Source organism: Lingula anatina, chromosome 8 (assembly GCF_051362555.1).
Source record: "Lingula anatina isolate TDL-2025a chromosome 8, LinAna3.0, whole genome shotgun sequence".
NCBI lineage: Eukaryota > Metazoa > Brachiopoda > Lingulata > Lingulida > Lingulidae > Lingula > Lingula anatina.
Genome location: NC_141774.1, coordinates 8,699,343 through 8,713,965, shown reverse-complemented (window position 1 = coordinate 8,713,965; position 14,623 = coordinate 8,699,343). Strand labels below are relative to the sequence as shown.

The window sequence follows — 14,623 nt, the reverse complement described above, 5'->3', positions numbered from 1 at the left end:
CTTCACCCCTCCCGTTATCCCAAAAACAAAATGGCGGATTCAAACAAAGATGCAGACAGAACTGGACGCATAAGGCCTTGAGAAGTACCGCAAAATGTTCCAAATTACAACATATTTTCAATAAATAAGCTAAGAAAGAAATAAAGACCACTGAATAGATAAAGACATGATAAACCGAGATTATTTACTTTATTCACAAACAGGAGCGCCTCCTATTGTCTGTCCTTCCAAAGCACGTCGCAGACGATATGGTGCAAGATATGGGAAATGAAATTGGAGGGCAGTTCAGGAAAATCTACATGAGTCGACACGAGGATGTGAGGTAACAGTGTAACCCTGTTAACTGTCATATAACCGATTTTAAAACTCTATGGTGACTTGGACGAATAGGCCTTAATCAAATTCGTTTTAGTCGTTCCAGTTTGGAACAACAATTGCTAGGTAAAGATGGCGGGAAATTCGTCTCTTGTTTGCATCCTCATGTTGCTGTCTTTAAGGCTGCAACTTTACGTAGTAATTTTCACAACTGTGATGACAATAAAGGTTCAGTTTTTTTTGTGCTTTTTGCTTTTTTATAGTATTCTCTTTGCTGATATCGTGGGTTTTACCGCAATGTCGTCTGCTGTCACAGCGCCGGAGTTGGTCTCCGTCTTGAACCAGCTCTTTGCCACCTTTGACCAACTTTCTCAGGTAAGATCCCGCAACAACGTGACGTGACACCCAGTCACAAATAGTTTTGTGACATCACACGGCGTAACTAAGTGCCACGCAATCAATTTAAATAAAGGAAAATGAGAAATATACTTACATCAAAAGCTAAAAAAAGGATGGTAATTTTAATACGTAAAAGAAAACAAAATGAATAAAAACATTAAAAATAACATTAATAAAAGAAAAAGTAAATAATAAGACTTATAATAATTATTATGAAAATACAAAAAGTGAAACTATTGTTTGGTTTATTTTCAGAAATACCATCAGCTTCGTATCAAAATCCTTGGGGATTGTTACTACTGCATCAGTGGCGCACCCACACCCCGCCCTGATCACGCGGTACTAGCCGTCCACATGGGCCTTAGTGTGGTAGTCGCTATTGCGTAAGTACCTGTTTTTGTTAGTAGTAAAATCCAGGATAAGCTAGAAAACATACCCTCTGATGTCAGGGGCTCCTTGAGTAGTTTTAAAAATTAGATCATGTGCCATACATCAACTTTTTAAAGACTATTAGTGCACTCTGTGGTCTGAGAGCAAGAGAAGCTAAGGGAAGAAGTGCAGTTGAAGGCAGAAAATCTGTTAGGCCTATTTTACGCAATTTATAATGATGATTTAAGGTTTACTTTCTTTCTCATTAATTTTTTCTTTATCCGTTTACCTTCATTTGTCCCAGTTCTTTCAATAATAATAATAATAATGATAATAATAACAAAATGATGAATAATGATAATAACTATTGAGATATTGAAAGAAAAAAACCCTACTGCGTTAGAAACGAATAAACTTCTAGTACTTAATCTCAAATTTCAGTCAAGTTCGTGAACGCACCAAGACCAACGTCAACATGCGTGTAGGTATCCACACCGGGGCTGTCCTGGGAGGCGTCATTGGCCAGAAGCAGTGGCAGTTCGACGTGCTGGGAAAAGACGTCCAAATGGCAAACAAAATGGAGTCTGGCGGCGTTCCAGGGTAAGTCAGGGATGTTATGTGCGCGTCTCTTTAATTTTGTAGTAGTAAAACATAAGGTCACTGTATTCACATCGCCACTTCAGTAATAGATGTCACGACTGTTAAAATGGATGTGAAACTACGCCAAAGTACAAAAAAGTTTATCTCCGATAGACGCAACTCAGGCGTGATGATGAATGCGTGATTTATCACGTATGAATGTTTTGTTCAAGACAGCCGCCGTGGTAATGCTATTCGTCAAATATCACGAACCGACAGTAAGCTAAATGTCACATACTTCTATACTTCACTGACTCGTGGTGTCTGTTATACCAGTACATGTTTTCCTTTTTGAGCTTGGTGGTGTCTGGCCTCAAGATTATGACACTGGAGTCTTGGCCTTGTACTGTTATCTTTTATTTTGGTCTGGTTCCTTTCCGAACGCTTGACCCCCCTCTAAATCCGCCACTTTTAGACTGCATTCAGCGAGAATCCCTGCGGAGTTGGATCTTCTATGTAGAACAATAGTTTCATTGGGCATAGACCATTAGATGTAGTAACAAATGTCAATTTTAAATAAAGTCAAAATTTCGATTCGATCTTATCTATTTTAATTTATTTATTAATTTTATTTATTTCTCAGGCGCGTCCACACCTCTCAGTCTACTGCAGACTTCCTAGATGGTGAGTTTGAGCTTGAGCCGGGAGAGGGCGACACTAGAGAGGAGGCCATAAAACAAGCTGGGATCAAGACTTACCTTGTAGGAACGGTTCTGAAGCCGGTACGTGGCGCCATCTATGGTTTTGATAAAATAGCGTAGCACTCCACCAAATTCAAATTCCACGCTGACATCTTTCCTGATATAGGGCAATAGTTCTTTTTAGTTCTGCTGACCAAACTGGTTTGACTTTGTTTGAATAGAGAAATAATATTACTATTGACTTCAAGTTCCCGTCCATTGTTCTCCTGTAGAAGTGAGCCAGCACAATTAAAACTGAAAAATGTTTTTCGACTTGAAGAGCCAATGTTAAAGCACCAGACACAATTACTTGAATTTTGGATTATTATGGCAACATGTTTTTGCACTTCAGTATCCGGAGGGCACTCTCGACGCTTCAAACGGAGCCGCAAATGGTCACGTGGCTGATGGAGTGACGTCAGACAACGAGCCAAAAACAACTGGCGACACTGACGTAGAAAAGAACGATGTCGACAGTAATCAACATATATATGAAGCGTTGGTAGAAAGAGATGATTCGACGTAAGTTAAAATTGGTCCTCCATTTTATCAATTTACATAAATCCTATAGGATGAGGACCAACGCCCGAAGCACTGTATTCGAATACATAGCATTTACAACTGTACTCTGAGGTTCAAAATTCCCTGGAAATTCACCGCTCTACTTTCTTCATATCTCTGCTGTTTCCAGTAACATGATTTAAATTTAAGGGGATAATACCTCTTCGTATGAGATATAGATTTCATAATAAAAACATTGTAAACAACTCATGGAAATATAATATATTCTGTTTCACCACAAAAACGGCAGTTATAGCTATTATTCTGATATCTGAGCTTGTCATCGGACCACGTGACCTCCATAGATGGTTATACTCTGTAATAATCCCTTAAGAGATTATTACAAATAAAAAACTTTTTAGAAAAAAAAAACCAGGGACTAACATTGAATGTAGAAATGGATTCATTCACCATTGTTAAGTATGGGAAAATTGTTGTTTACTCCAGGAAAGTTCATTTTTTGGCCAAAACGAAGCCATTATCCCTTTATTCCTTTAAAGGCACTTGAGCTTGCAGTATTTAGTGAAGGTTACTGAAAACGGCAGAGGCTTTTAATGACCCGTATGTCTAATTTGACTAACAACCCAGTAACAAACTTTTCAATTGTTGAATGCCAAAACGAGGCCCCCTTATGGATGGGAACTCGGGTGGCATGCAGTATGACCATTCTAAAGTGGATAGTTTATCTTTTGCGGTAGTATAAAACCTTTTTGTTTTTCCAAAGACATTACCGTTAAGCTATTAAACAAAAGGGACGGACTATAAAGTGAAAATATCGATTAGGTTTGAGGCTGCTGGCGTATGCTTTTGTTCTGTGGAAATTCAGACAGAGCAATTGCACGCTCTGTCTAAATTACCGGCAGTGTGTCTAGCTTGGAAATAAAAAGCAACTGATATCGAGCGTGCAATATCTTTTACTTTTGCGTTCCTTATGCCCTATTACGCAGTTAATTTAGAGAAAAGCATATTGAATTCCATGAAATATGGTTTGTTCCCAATATTTTGACATAGTACACAATGCATGATGATTGATAATGTTTTCACGGCGAAAGTGGTGCTTTCGATCCGGCGCACACACAGCGCTCTCAGCTGAGCTACTTTCCGTGAGGGTCGGTGATTGAAGCGACAGAAGATAACGTCACATTTCAACGTGACTCATTAACGTCACAATGACATCATACTATGACGTCACACCGAAACATGATTCAGCGACGTTTCATTTTTTAAAAATATCATTTTAGGCACATGTCCAAACGACTCAACCGCATAACACTGTGGTTCAAGGACAAGGACGTGGAGAAGGAATACGGAAGTAACAGGGGCAAACACAGTGGCGTTACCCTGTCCTGCACCTGCCTTATACTGCTAGCGTGCTTCCTGTCACAGCTTTGGGTACTGCCCAGGTAGGTCACGTACATAAAAATACAATGGCGGCTCCGAGAAACGGGAGGGGGGAGTGTCGTGCCCCCTAGGTTCAGGGGTACCATTCCATGGTGGTCTCCCCGCCTCCACACCTGCCGTCGCTGCAGTGGCCTAGCAATTGAACCTCGGATCCAAGATTTAATCCGTTTAATGGTGCTTGTGGAGGCGGAGAGACCATCGGGAATCAACGGCATCGCTTTTGAAGTTGGGTCGGCCATATTTAGTCGGCGGATCAGTTAGTACTCCGATCATCTTTTCTGAATGGCTCCATTGTCGGTTTAAAATTAGCATTGTCTTACTTTTTGTTTCACTGAGTTATTTTGCAGTCGTTGAGCAGTTAACCAGATGGGCAATTTTGTATCTTAAAGGAGAGAAGCAGGCAATCAGTGATGAAATTGTTCATTATCTATTTCAGAAACGTCAATGCATTCTTGACATTTGCCGTGGTGTTTGTGTGTCTGGTGATTATGTCATTGATAAGTCTCGCAGCAGACATTAAGGTAAATAAGTAAATAAATAAATAAATACATTTTGAGTAAGTAGGACGTACTCCACCAATGTTTTGACTAGAACAGAGAAAAATGCATCAGCTGGTGTTTTACAAACGTGAGACAATTACTGGGAGTAGGACATGTAGAGATACCCCTTTAGGACAGTTTGCATGAGCTTGTACATGTAATTCTTATATAAACTTACTAGTATGCCTATGTGATATTTCCCTTCAATACTTGAAGTCTACGTGTGTTTTCCTTTGCTTATAGTCATTTGTATGCATAAGTAGAGTTATAGCTATGGATGACAATAATTATTTTTCTTAAATCATTTTTCAGAAGTTTCCGAACATTTTGGTTCGCTTTGCTCACTGGATTGAGGTAACCGTTTGGTTCCGGATATTCTGGGTTAGTCTTGCAGTCCTTATTTTAGCTGCAGCCGATATTATAGATATGGTAAGTTATGTTTACACTTCTTTGAAAAAAAAGCTTTCTTCTTTTATATTACGTTTTAGAAGTGATGGCGGTACAATGCTTCAACTTCTATGAAAAAACTGTCTTCAATATCTTTAAAATATTTAGTTTATTTTCAATTATTCATTGTTTCAGAAAAGACTTTGTTATATTTTACTCTTTCGGAAAATAATTCACGTATAATCCATATGCCCTTCGATGAAAATATACGTAAATCGCTTGGATAAAATTTATAAATCGTAAATTGTCATAATGGTTTGAGAATCAATAAGAGTGAAAAAACGAATCAATTTTTATGTACAGACACAGATGTGTCTGTACATATTGCCATCACCTGCGTCTGTCGTCGCCGATGGCGATGCCGTCGCCGTGCACTTTCCTTGTAAACACGATAAGTGGAAGGCAGTTTTACTTTTTGGCTTTATATTTACAGAGCTGATGAATATTCATAAAACGCAGGTCAAGTTCGAAAATCAGCATGATCGGGCCATTATTGTAGAAGTTATGCTGTTTTTTCACTTTTCAGCATATATGCAACCTTGTAAACACATTTTAAGGAAAACCGTTAGGCCTGTTGTCATGACACTCACAGGAATAATCAATCTTACTAAAACGCAGGTCAAGTTCGAAAATCAGCATGATCGGGCCACTATTTTAGTAGTTATGCAGTTTTTTCATTGTTCAGCATATATGCAACACTGTAAACACAATATAAGAAAAACAGTAAGCCCAATTGTCATTAAACTCACAGGAATGGTCAGTCTTACTAGAACGCAGGTTGAGTTCGAAAATCAGCATAATCGGGGCATTATTTTAGAAGTTCTGCTGTTTTTTCACATTTCCTCAGATTTCCTCAGATTTAATTCTTAGGCATGTTAATAGCCTTATTATTTAAGTAATAAGATACGTAAAACTGTTTGTTTGACATTTCCTGCATCTTTACAACATTGTTAGTTGATTATGTAAAAATGATGGTAAACTTGTTATCGTGTATTGTGTAATAAAGTGTCAAAAATGGAAATAAACTCATATCATTGCAGTTTGTCAGATTCAATCATTCACTATGTTCAGAATCTCAGAATGGAAGAAATTGGACATTTAACACTGTTCTATTGATATTTTTCACATCTCATCAATTTTCTTAGTTGATCTTATAAAAATGGCAGTAACCTATTAATTTTGTTTTATGTTAAAAAAGTGTTAAAAATGGAAATAAACCCATTTCAGAACAGTGCAGTCTTGTTTACATTTTGGCATTTTGAAGGTGTGACTTTGAAGTTCCATCAGCCTAAAAACCTTTGTTAGTCACGTTTACTATTTGTCCATGATACTAATATTTTATTATTAAAAATTGATGATCATTATGCTGTTAAACATTAGGTAATATTGCATCAAAATTTGAAAAAAACCTATTTTGGGCACTGCTCCCATGATGACCATTTAAGAAAAACCATGTCACTTACTGTTCTCAAACAGTACAGTTAATATGTACAGATGTGTCTGTACATATTGCCATCACCTGCGTCTGTTGTCGCCGTCGTTGCCGTCACTGTCGCTGTCGCCGGCGCCATGCACTTTCATTGTAAACACGATAAGTGGAAGGCAGTTTTACTTTTTGGCTGTATATTTACAGAGCTGATGAATATTCATAAAATGCAGGTCAAGTTCGAAAATCGGCATGATCGGGCCACTATTTAAGTAGTTATGCTTTTTTTTTCACTTTTCAGCATATATGCAACACTGTAAACACAATATAAGAAAAACAGATAGGCCAATTGTCATTAAACTCACAGGAGTGGTCATTCCTGCTAAAACGCAGGTTGAGTTCAAAAATCAGCATAATCGGGCCATTATTTTAAAGAAATGCAGTTTTTTCACATTTCCTCAGATTTAATTCTTAGGCATGTAAACAGTTTCATTATTGAACTAATAAGATAGGTAAAAGTGTTTGTTTGGCATTTCCTGCAATTTTACAACATTATTAGTTGATTATGTAAAAATGATGGTAAACTTGTTATCGTGTATTGTGTAATAAAGTTTCAAAAATGGAAATAAACTCATATCATTGCAGTTTGTCAGATTCAATCATTCACTATGTTCAGAATCTCAGAATGGAAGAGATTGGACATTTAACACTGCTCTGTTGATATTTTTCCCATCTCATCAATTTTCTTAGTTTATCATATAAAAACGGCAGAAAACTGATAATTTTGTTTTATGTTAAAAATTGTTAAAAATGGAAAAAAAAAACATTTCAGAACAGTGCTGTCTCGTTTACATTTTGGCATTTTCAAGTTGTGACTTTGAAGTTCCATGGGCCTGAAGACCTTTGCTAGTCACATTTTCTGAATGTCCATGTAACTAATATTCTATTATTAAAAATTGATGGTCATTATGCTGTTAAACATTGCTCCCAGGATGACCATTTAAGAAAAACCATGTCATTTACTGTTCTCAAACTTACAGGAAAGAAACATGGGACTAAAATACAGCTTCAGTAGGAAATACAGTCTGTTTGGTAATTCTTGCTGCCAGTTAAACAGTTATTTGGTGAAAATTTAATTTTTCACATATTGGCATTTTCAAGGTGTGACTTTGAAGTTCCACGGGCTTGAAGACCCATGCTAGTCACATTTTCTGAAAATCCATGATACGTATATTTTATTATTAAAATTGAGTTATTATGCTGTTAACCATTAAGTAATATTGCATCAGAATAGAAGAAAACACAATTTTGGTTGCTGCTGCCATGATGACCATTATGGGAAAACCATGTTACTTATGATTGCCAAACTTTCAAAAAAGAAATACAGGACTAAAATGCAGTCTGAGTTGGAAAAGCAGTCTAAGGAACTTATTTTTCTGGAAGTTATACATTTTCACAGTGTAAACTTGTCACGTATTTTAATTACATTGGTATTACCTGTTGAGGATAATTAAAATTTGATGTTGAATTTGCAGTTTAACATAATGTATTTTTGCATCAGAATTGACAGTAGCCTATTTTGTGCATAGTTATTTCCTGTTTTTTGTCTGTACATTTGACAGCTTTGCTGCCTTGTTTTTTTATTTCGACAGCTTGGCTGTTCCACCACGGACAACTTCACGGCAAACGCCACTCAGCTCAACCCCAGCACAGCCTATTGCCAGTATCCCTCTTACTTCATGGACTTCGGCATCATGGTTGTCATGGGAACGACCTTGCTGACCCAGATCAACTTCCTGGTCAAAATTATCCTGATTATAACCGTCTGCGCAGTTCATTGCGTTATGTATCTGGTTGTGATTCCGACAACTTTTGATGAGGTAGACAGCTTTCTTGGCTCCTATGGGTAAGTATGGCAGTATGCTCATAGATAATAATAATAATAATAATAATAATAATAATAATAATAATAATAATAATAATAATAATTTCGACTGCTTTTTTTCACGTGCTAAACATTTGCATACGTAACCTCATAGGCCGCCATACATACATACATGCTTCCATATAAATATGCTTTTTTGTCGCAATTTTAGATTTAACATTTCTTTCTTAATGCGCACAATGCTAGTTTCTAATTTATAGCAATGCATCTTGTTATTGTTCGATATAGGTGAGAAAGTAATAAAAAAGAGTTATTGAATTCTGGCTTTTAGAGATATCTGGAAATGAAATGTTATTATTTGCCTGCCCCTGTCATTTCCAGTTCCTTGAAAAATGATTAAATGCTTTAATTAAAACGAAAAAAGTTTTTAATAAAATTTCATTCTGACAAAACAAGAAATGAAGTTGAAAATAATATTTCCTCTTGTTACAGCGGTGTGTTGATGCCAACAAAATATCTGATGGTTGCAACAATAGGAGCCGTTGCCTTGACAGCAGCGTTTCTTTCTCGCTCGGTAAGTGCTATTACATCATAGCTTAAGACAGCACAAATGGAGCAGTTGTCGTGTCAGATAAACAGTGAGGACTGGAATAATTATATCTTTTCATAGTTGTGTTTGGATGCAGATTTTTATTATCCTATATAAAGCAGGCCCGTAGGGGGGGGGGGGTTCGAAAGATACCCCCATTTTGGTGGAAAAAGGTCCACTCTGGGTAAAATTTGACCTAGGTGCATGGGGATTATATTGTAAAAGGTCCACTTTTTCAGAAAAAAGAACCCCCCTTTGAAATTGCTGGCTACAGGCCTGTATAGAAATGCTCTCCACTTTAATTGTACTCCCTCTGTCGCGTCTTCTTTTAGACAAAGAAGCATGTTGAGTATAGCGTTTTACCGAAATGAATACGACGACTATTATGAAGCTTTTCAGTAACACGTTTGATCGATGATGAATTCCATTTATTTTGACGATGATATAGGCCTACTCTTTATTTTACCATTGCTCCAGGCGGATCAAATGTCCAGGAAGCTGTATCTATGGAAACAAGAGGCAGAAGAACAAAAGGAGATGGTGACAGTCCTCCGCGAGAAAAACGAGACCCTAGTGTACAACATTCTTCCTGCGCACGTGGCAGTCGAGTTTCTTGGAAATAAGAGAAGCGACGGGGTACGTGAGCATTGGTCCTTTTTTTATAAAGGAGTTTAAATCGAAACTTATTCTTAGGTTAGTCGGCTAAAATCCTAGCTGAAAGGCGTGTTTTACAAAGAATCCAAAAGCATGATAAGTAGCAGATAACGTCGTCATATGAAGTAATCTTACTTTTTTCAGGAACTATATAGTCAGGCGTATGAACACACAGCTGTGATATTTGCAGCGTGCCCCAACTTCAACGACTTCTATTCGGAGGACGCCGTTAATAACAACGGGCTAGAGTGCTTTCGTTTCCTTAATGAGATTATTTCAGATTATGATGAGGTACAGTACGTTATGGCTTCACAACGAGTGTTAAACTTTTGAAATTGGGCCATTTATTTAGCTCCTTTTTATGAACAAGGGACACGTATGGGTAAAAGACTTTTAGTTATATTCAACGTTTTGGCGAATACACATAAGAGGTACATAACTGATCATGATAATATATAAAAAACTTCATTAAATGGTATTGGTAGCCACACTTGTACAGCAATCATGGACCATATACTTTAGGTTATTCCGTACATCATTTTATATAGGCTAAACCTATATTTCGTTCAGATTCACAATTAAAAAGCAAATCCTTAAACTAGGAGGTGCAATAAAAACAAGAGAACATAAAAACCTTAAACATCATCGTAAAACACTTGATTTTTATTACAGCTCTTGAACGAGCCACGTTTCTCAGATATTATCAAGATAAAGACTGTCGGTTCCACATATATGGCGGCAAGTGGTATAAATCACGCAAAATCTCACACGAAGGGGACTTCCGTCAAGGAGATCTGGGGCCACCTGGCGGCGCTTGCTGACTTCGCGTTTGCAATGAAGGAGGCGCTGGATACCATAAATCAACAGTCCTTTAATAACTTCAAACTTCGGATAGGTAAGGGAGGTCAAAGGTCTTATTGGTCAGGGTCGATGTTTCTCAAAAGAATGTTATATCTATGGTGTGATCGTCGTTGATATTTCTTCAGCAAAAAGCGTAATCGTCTTCAATTTTTTGTATTTAATTCTGTTTTTCCTTGGTGTTAAACTAATCTTTGCTATTAATGAGTAAAACAGCTGAAATATGAAACACGGATATAATGAAAATATTAATGTATTTGTGACTTAAATTGCAATTATGTTTATGACTGGTTTAATTTTTCTCTCGTAGGGATACATCACGGCCCCATAGTCGCCGGTGTAATAGGAGCGAAGAAGCCTCACTTTGATATCTGGGGAAACACTGTGAACGTGGCCAGCCGTATGGACTCCACGGGACAAGTTGGGCGCATTCAGGTGAGTGAGTTCATACAGAGTACAGACACGTTTAAAACTGAATTAACTTGCACACAGAATAATCAAATTGACGTTTTGCACGACCAATTCACATCACGACCAGTTTTCGTCAAAGGATATCCCTTGCAAATACCCTTTTCCAGTCAAACACAAATGGCGAAAGTAGTTTTGATCTTAAAAGGTACTGTGTATTTTGTAAAACTGGTCCCTGAATGTAATGAAGCACTTGATTGCGATAGATGAGACTGTGTAATTGCTTCTCGATAACAACCACAATCATGAGGTGAAAGAGATTGTCTGCATCAGACGCAGAGACGGTGATCTCAGCAGGGATGGGGAGGTAAAATGTACCAATATCTACAGACAGGGGGCAGCACTTTTTCAGTTTTCGCCATTAAAAATCTTATGAATATTCTACAGTGTACGTCACACCATAGTAAAAAAAGGCTATGATATTCAGCTAATAAAAAGCTTTCACTATTCTTGAGAATTAGTTTTGATACTCTTAAATAAAACCATTTTTCATATCTTTCACAGGTGACAGAAGACACGATGCTCATCCTCAAGGAATTTGGTTTCACGTTCCAAAAACGCGGCATGGTGAAAGTGAAAGGGAAGGGCGAACTGCTCACCTTCTTCATGGAGGGCAAACAGACTGACCTGACGTCGGCTTTAGATTCGGGAACGATGAACGGGAAAGCTGATGCTCTTCCGCCATTATAACACATGTTTTAAGGAGACTATAAGAGAAAGATAACCGTAGAGGTCTTAGGATGCATTCACAACTGCACGCTAAATAGTCCGCCGATTAAATATGGCCGACCCACCTGACTGGTTGTTGCATAACCCCCGCGGGGAATCTATTCTATTTCGGGATAAGGCGGCAAGCTTTTTAAGTGGGTCGCCATATTTGATCCATGGACTAGTTAGTCCGCTGTTTTAAATGCGGCCTTAGTGTTGTCTTCGAGGCGAACCAGTCATTAACTTTGTCTTATGTTGGTTCAAAATTGACAGAGGATCTCGTGTACAAACAGCCGCTAGTTAAACTTTCATTGTGGCAGTTGGAGGGCTTATTGGGAATCTGCATCTAAATGTACAGAGCGAAGTCATGTCTGACGCAGATAAGATACACTAAGACCCTTTTCACAGCTAGCGGTACACTTTAACTGGATCGGTCCACTTTGAGAGTACACTGTAGTAACTTGCTTCTCGGACCACAGTTTTTTTAAAGATATAAGCATATATGTGATAACTTGAATGTAAATATTTTGATATTGTGTGATATTTGTAAATGCCAAAGAGACAAAAAAGATATTTTGCATGTTATATATTAATTATTTAGCGAACATTTTTCAGACTCGTCTTCTAACAACGGTAACGTGATACTAAGCATAATGTCACTATCCACACAGAAGTCTCGTTTTCATAGTAATTTTTACAACCAATGTCGGATTTCTTTGAAACAGTATTTGAGTGCCAGCTGTGGAGAACTTTAAGCACTCATAAATGATGGAACTAAATTCGAACCGTTAACGTGTTTGTTAGTGGATTTGTTGTGATTTTTACATTCCAACGTATATTGACAAAGGCCGTATGGTTAAAGTCTTCTTATAGCATATGTGTAGCATACGTGCACTGTAGCTGTACACTGTATCTTGTTTTTTTTTAAATTCAAGGACATTGGTCTTCAGATATTTAGGGTATTTGCCCTCAATTCGGCTCATTGTGTTTAATTTTTTCTTAGAGGTATATACCATAAATTCGTAAAGTGAAAGTGTAACTATGAAAATGTCACTATATATTTAAGTCAAACTATATAGTGCAGAGCACACGAACGCCAGCTTTTAAAAATTGTCGTATTTCATATGATCGTGTTCCCCACTTCTGTTGAAATTAGGGTTTTTTGGAGCTGGTCTCTTGCAAAACGGGCTTCTATTGAAGCTGGGGCATCCCTTAGCAAAATGAGAAGTTTGCAGCAATATTCCAGCAATATTGCCGCAAACTAAAAGTGTGCAGCAATAAGTTTGCGGGAGTTCCCAAGAAAAAAGTTATTGCTGCTAATTTACAGCCATATTGCAAATTTGCTGCATGTTTGCAAGAGGGATTTGTAGTTTGCAGAAGTATAGCAGCAGAGTTGCTGCAAAGTCGCTGCAAATTTGCATCAGGCCTTATAATTTGCTAATGGATTCCAAACAGCAAAAAACGACAGTGCATCAATCTTGCAACATGTTAGTTGCAACTCAGTAAACTCAGAGGGCTGCTACTTTCGTATGAAGGGTATTAGAGGGCTTCTGTTAAATCAGGGGCTTCTGCCTTAAGTTAAGCAAATGCTCGTTTTACAATGCACAGTTTAAGAAAATATATTTTTGCGCGTTTATTCAAACGGTGTTGTTTATTTGTTTGTAGTCATACGTACATGTATATATACATGTACTCGTACATGCACTGTTTGCGGTTCAGTTTTCAAAAGGTTGTGTTATAAATATTAAAATGTAAATAAAGATTTATAAGTTTTCATTATATTCATTCACTTTTGTCATATGTTACAGAACATGTTACTGCGGATGTTAGGTCTATCCGAGTAAAAAATGGGTTTATAAGGTAACCCAGTGAGGAATAGAACTTTAACAGCAGAAATTTGGCTTTCTTTGCAATAACTGATTCGGTTATGTCCCTAGTACGGATCCGTTAAAACAGGGAATAATATCGGATATAATTCCCTGGTTAAAATGACTGTAAACCCATTTTCCATGTCCTAATTTGCACTTTTGCCGTCGTGATTGAAATTCGCCAGGTTTTATCTCTATATGGTACATGTAGGAAAGTAACTCATATTTAATAAACGTGGAACTCAAAAACCGTGCTATAGATTGTAAATTGATTGTCAGCAGTTTTGGCGATTTAGGTAGTCAAAATTCTTAATTCAAAATAATTTTTCAGAAACCGAAGGGGGGTGGGACCCCCCCCCCCGACCCCCCTAAATCCGCCACTGGGGTATTTCTATAATAACGTACACTGTCAAACACACTCAAAGGATCAGCAAACAAATATAGAATAAATTATTATCAGTGGCGGGTTTAGAGGGGGGGGGGGTCAGAGGCCCCCTTCGATTTCTGAAAAAAAAATTACACCAATGGTCACCTCTTGCAATAAGAATTTTGACTAGCTGAATCATTCTTCTAAACAGTACCAAATGGCACCGTTCGTCCTCTAAAATAACGAAAATTTTCGGGGCCCTTAAGCGGGCACCGGGTCTCAAGCCAAGAACCCCCCACCCTTTCAAATAATACTTGATCCGCCCCTGATTATAATACCGTGAAAAGACGAATACTCCATAAAGTGGTAGACACGGCACACCTGTACGCCAGCAGCACGCCCAATCAATACCTTGGACACAGCCGTTAGTTCATACTACCTGTGTTGTAT

At 37.7% G+C, this 14,623-nt stretch overlaps 1 protein-coding gene across 3 annotated transcripts in view; it reads left to right on the top strand.

The window, feature by feature from the left end:
* Positions 1–13,770, top strand: part of LOC106166607 (adenylate cyclase type 3) — a 28,456-nt gene extending 14,686 nt beyond the window's left edge. For all 3 annotated transcript variants that reach the window (XM_087019402.1, XM_087019403.1, XM_087019404.1), the window contains 16 exons: positions 204–322; positions 579–690; positions 970–1,097; positions 1,525–1,683; positions 2,306–2,444; positions 2,755–2,924; positions 4,205–4,366; positions 4,801–4,885; positions 5,216–5,332; positions 8,429–8,682; positions 9,154–9,235; positions 9,728–9,886; positions 10,049–10,195; positions 10,577–10,799; positions 11,073–11,197; positions 11,735–13,770. In XM_087019402.1, coding sequence (XP_086875528.1) covers positions 204–322; positions 579–690; positions 970–1,097; positions 1,525–1,683; positions 2,306–2,444; positions 2,755–2,924; positions 4,205–4,366; positions 4,801–4,885; positions 5,216–5,332; positions 8,429–8,682; positions 9,154–9,235; positions 9,728–9,886; positions 10,049–10,195; positions 10,577–10,799; positions 11,073–11,197; positions 11,735–11,920 — 2,367 coding nt within the window. In that variant the 3' untranslated portion in view covers positions 11,921–13,770. The remainder of the gene's footprint in view (positions 1–203; positions 323–578; positions 691–969; positions 1,098–1,524; positions 1,684–2,305; positions 2,445–2,754; positions 2,925–4,204; positions 4,367–4,800; positions 4,886–5,215; positions 5,333–8,428; positions 8,683–9,153; positions 9,236–9,727; positions 9,887–10,048; positions 10,196–10,576; positions 10,800–11,072; positions 11,198–11,734) is intronic.
* The last annotated feature ends 853 nt before the right edge of the window (positions 13,771–14,623 follow it).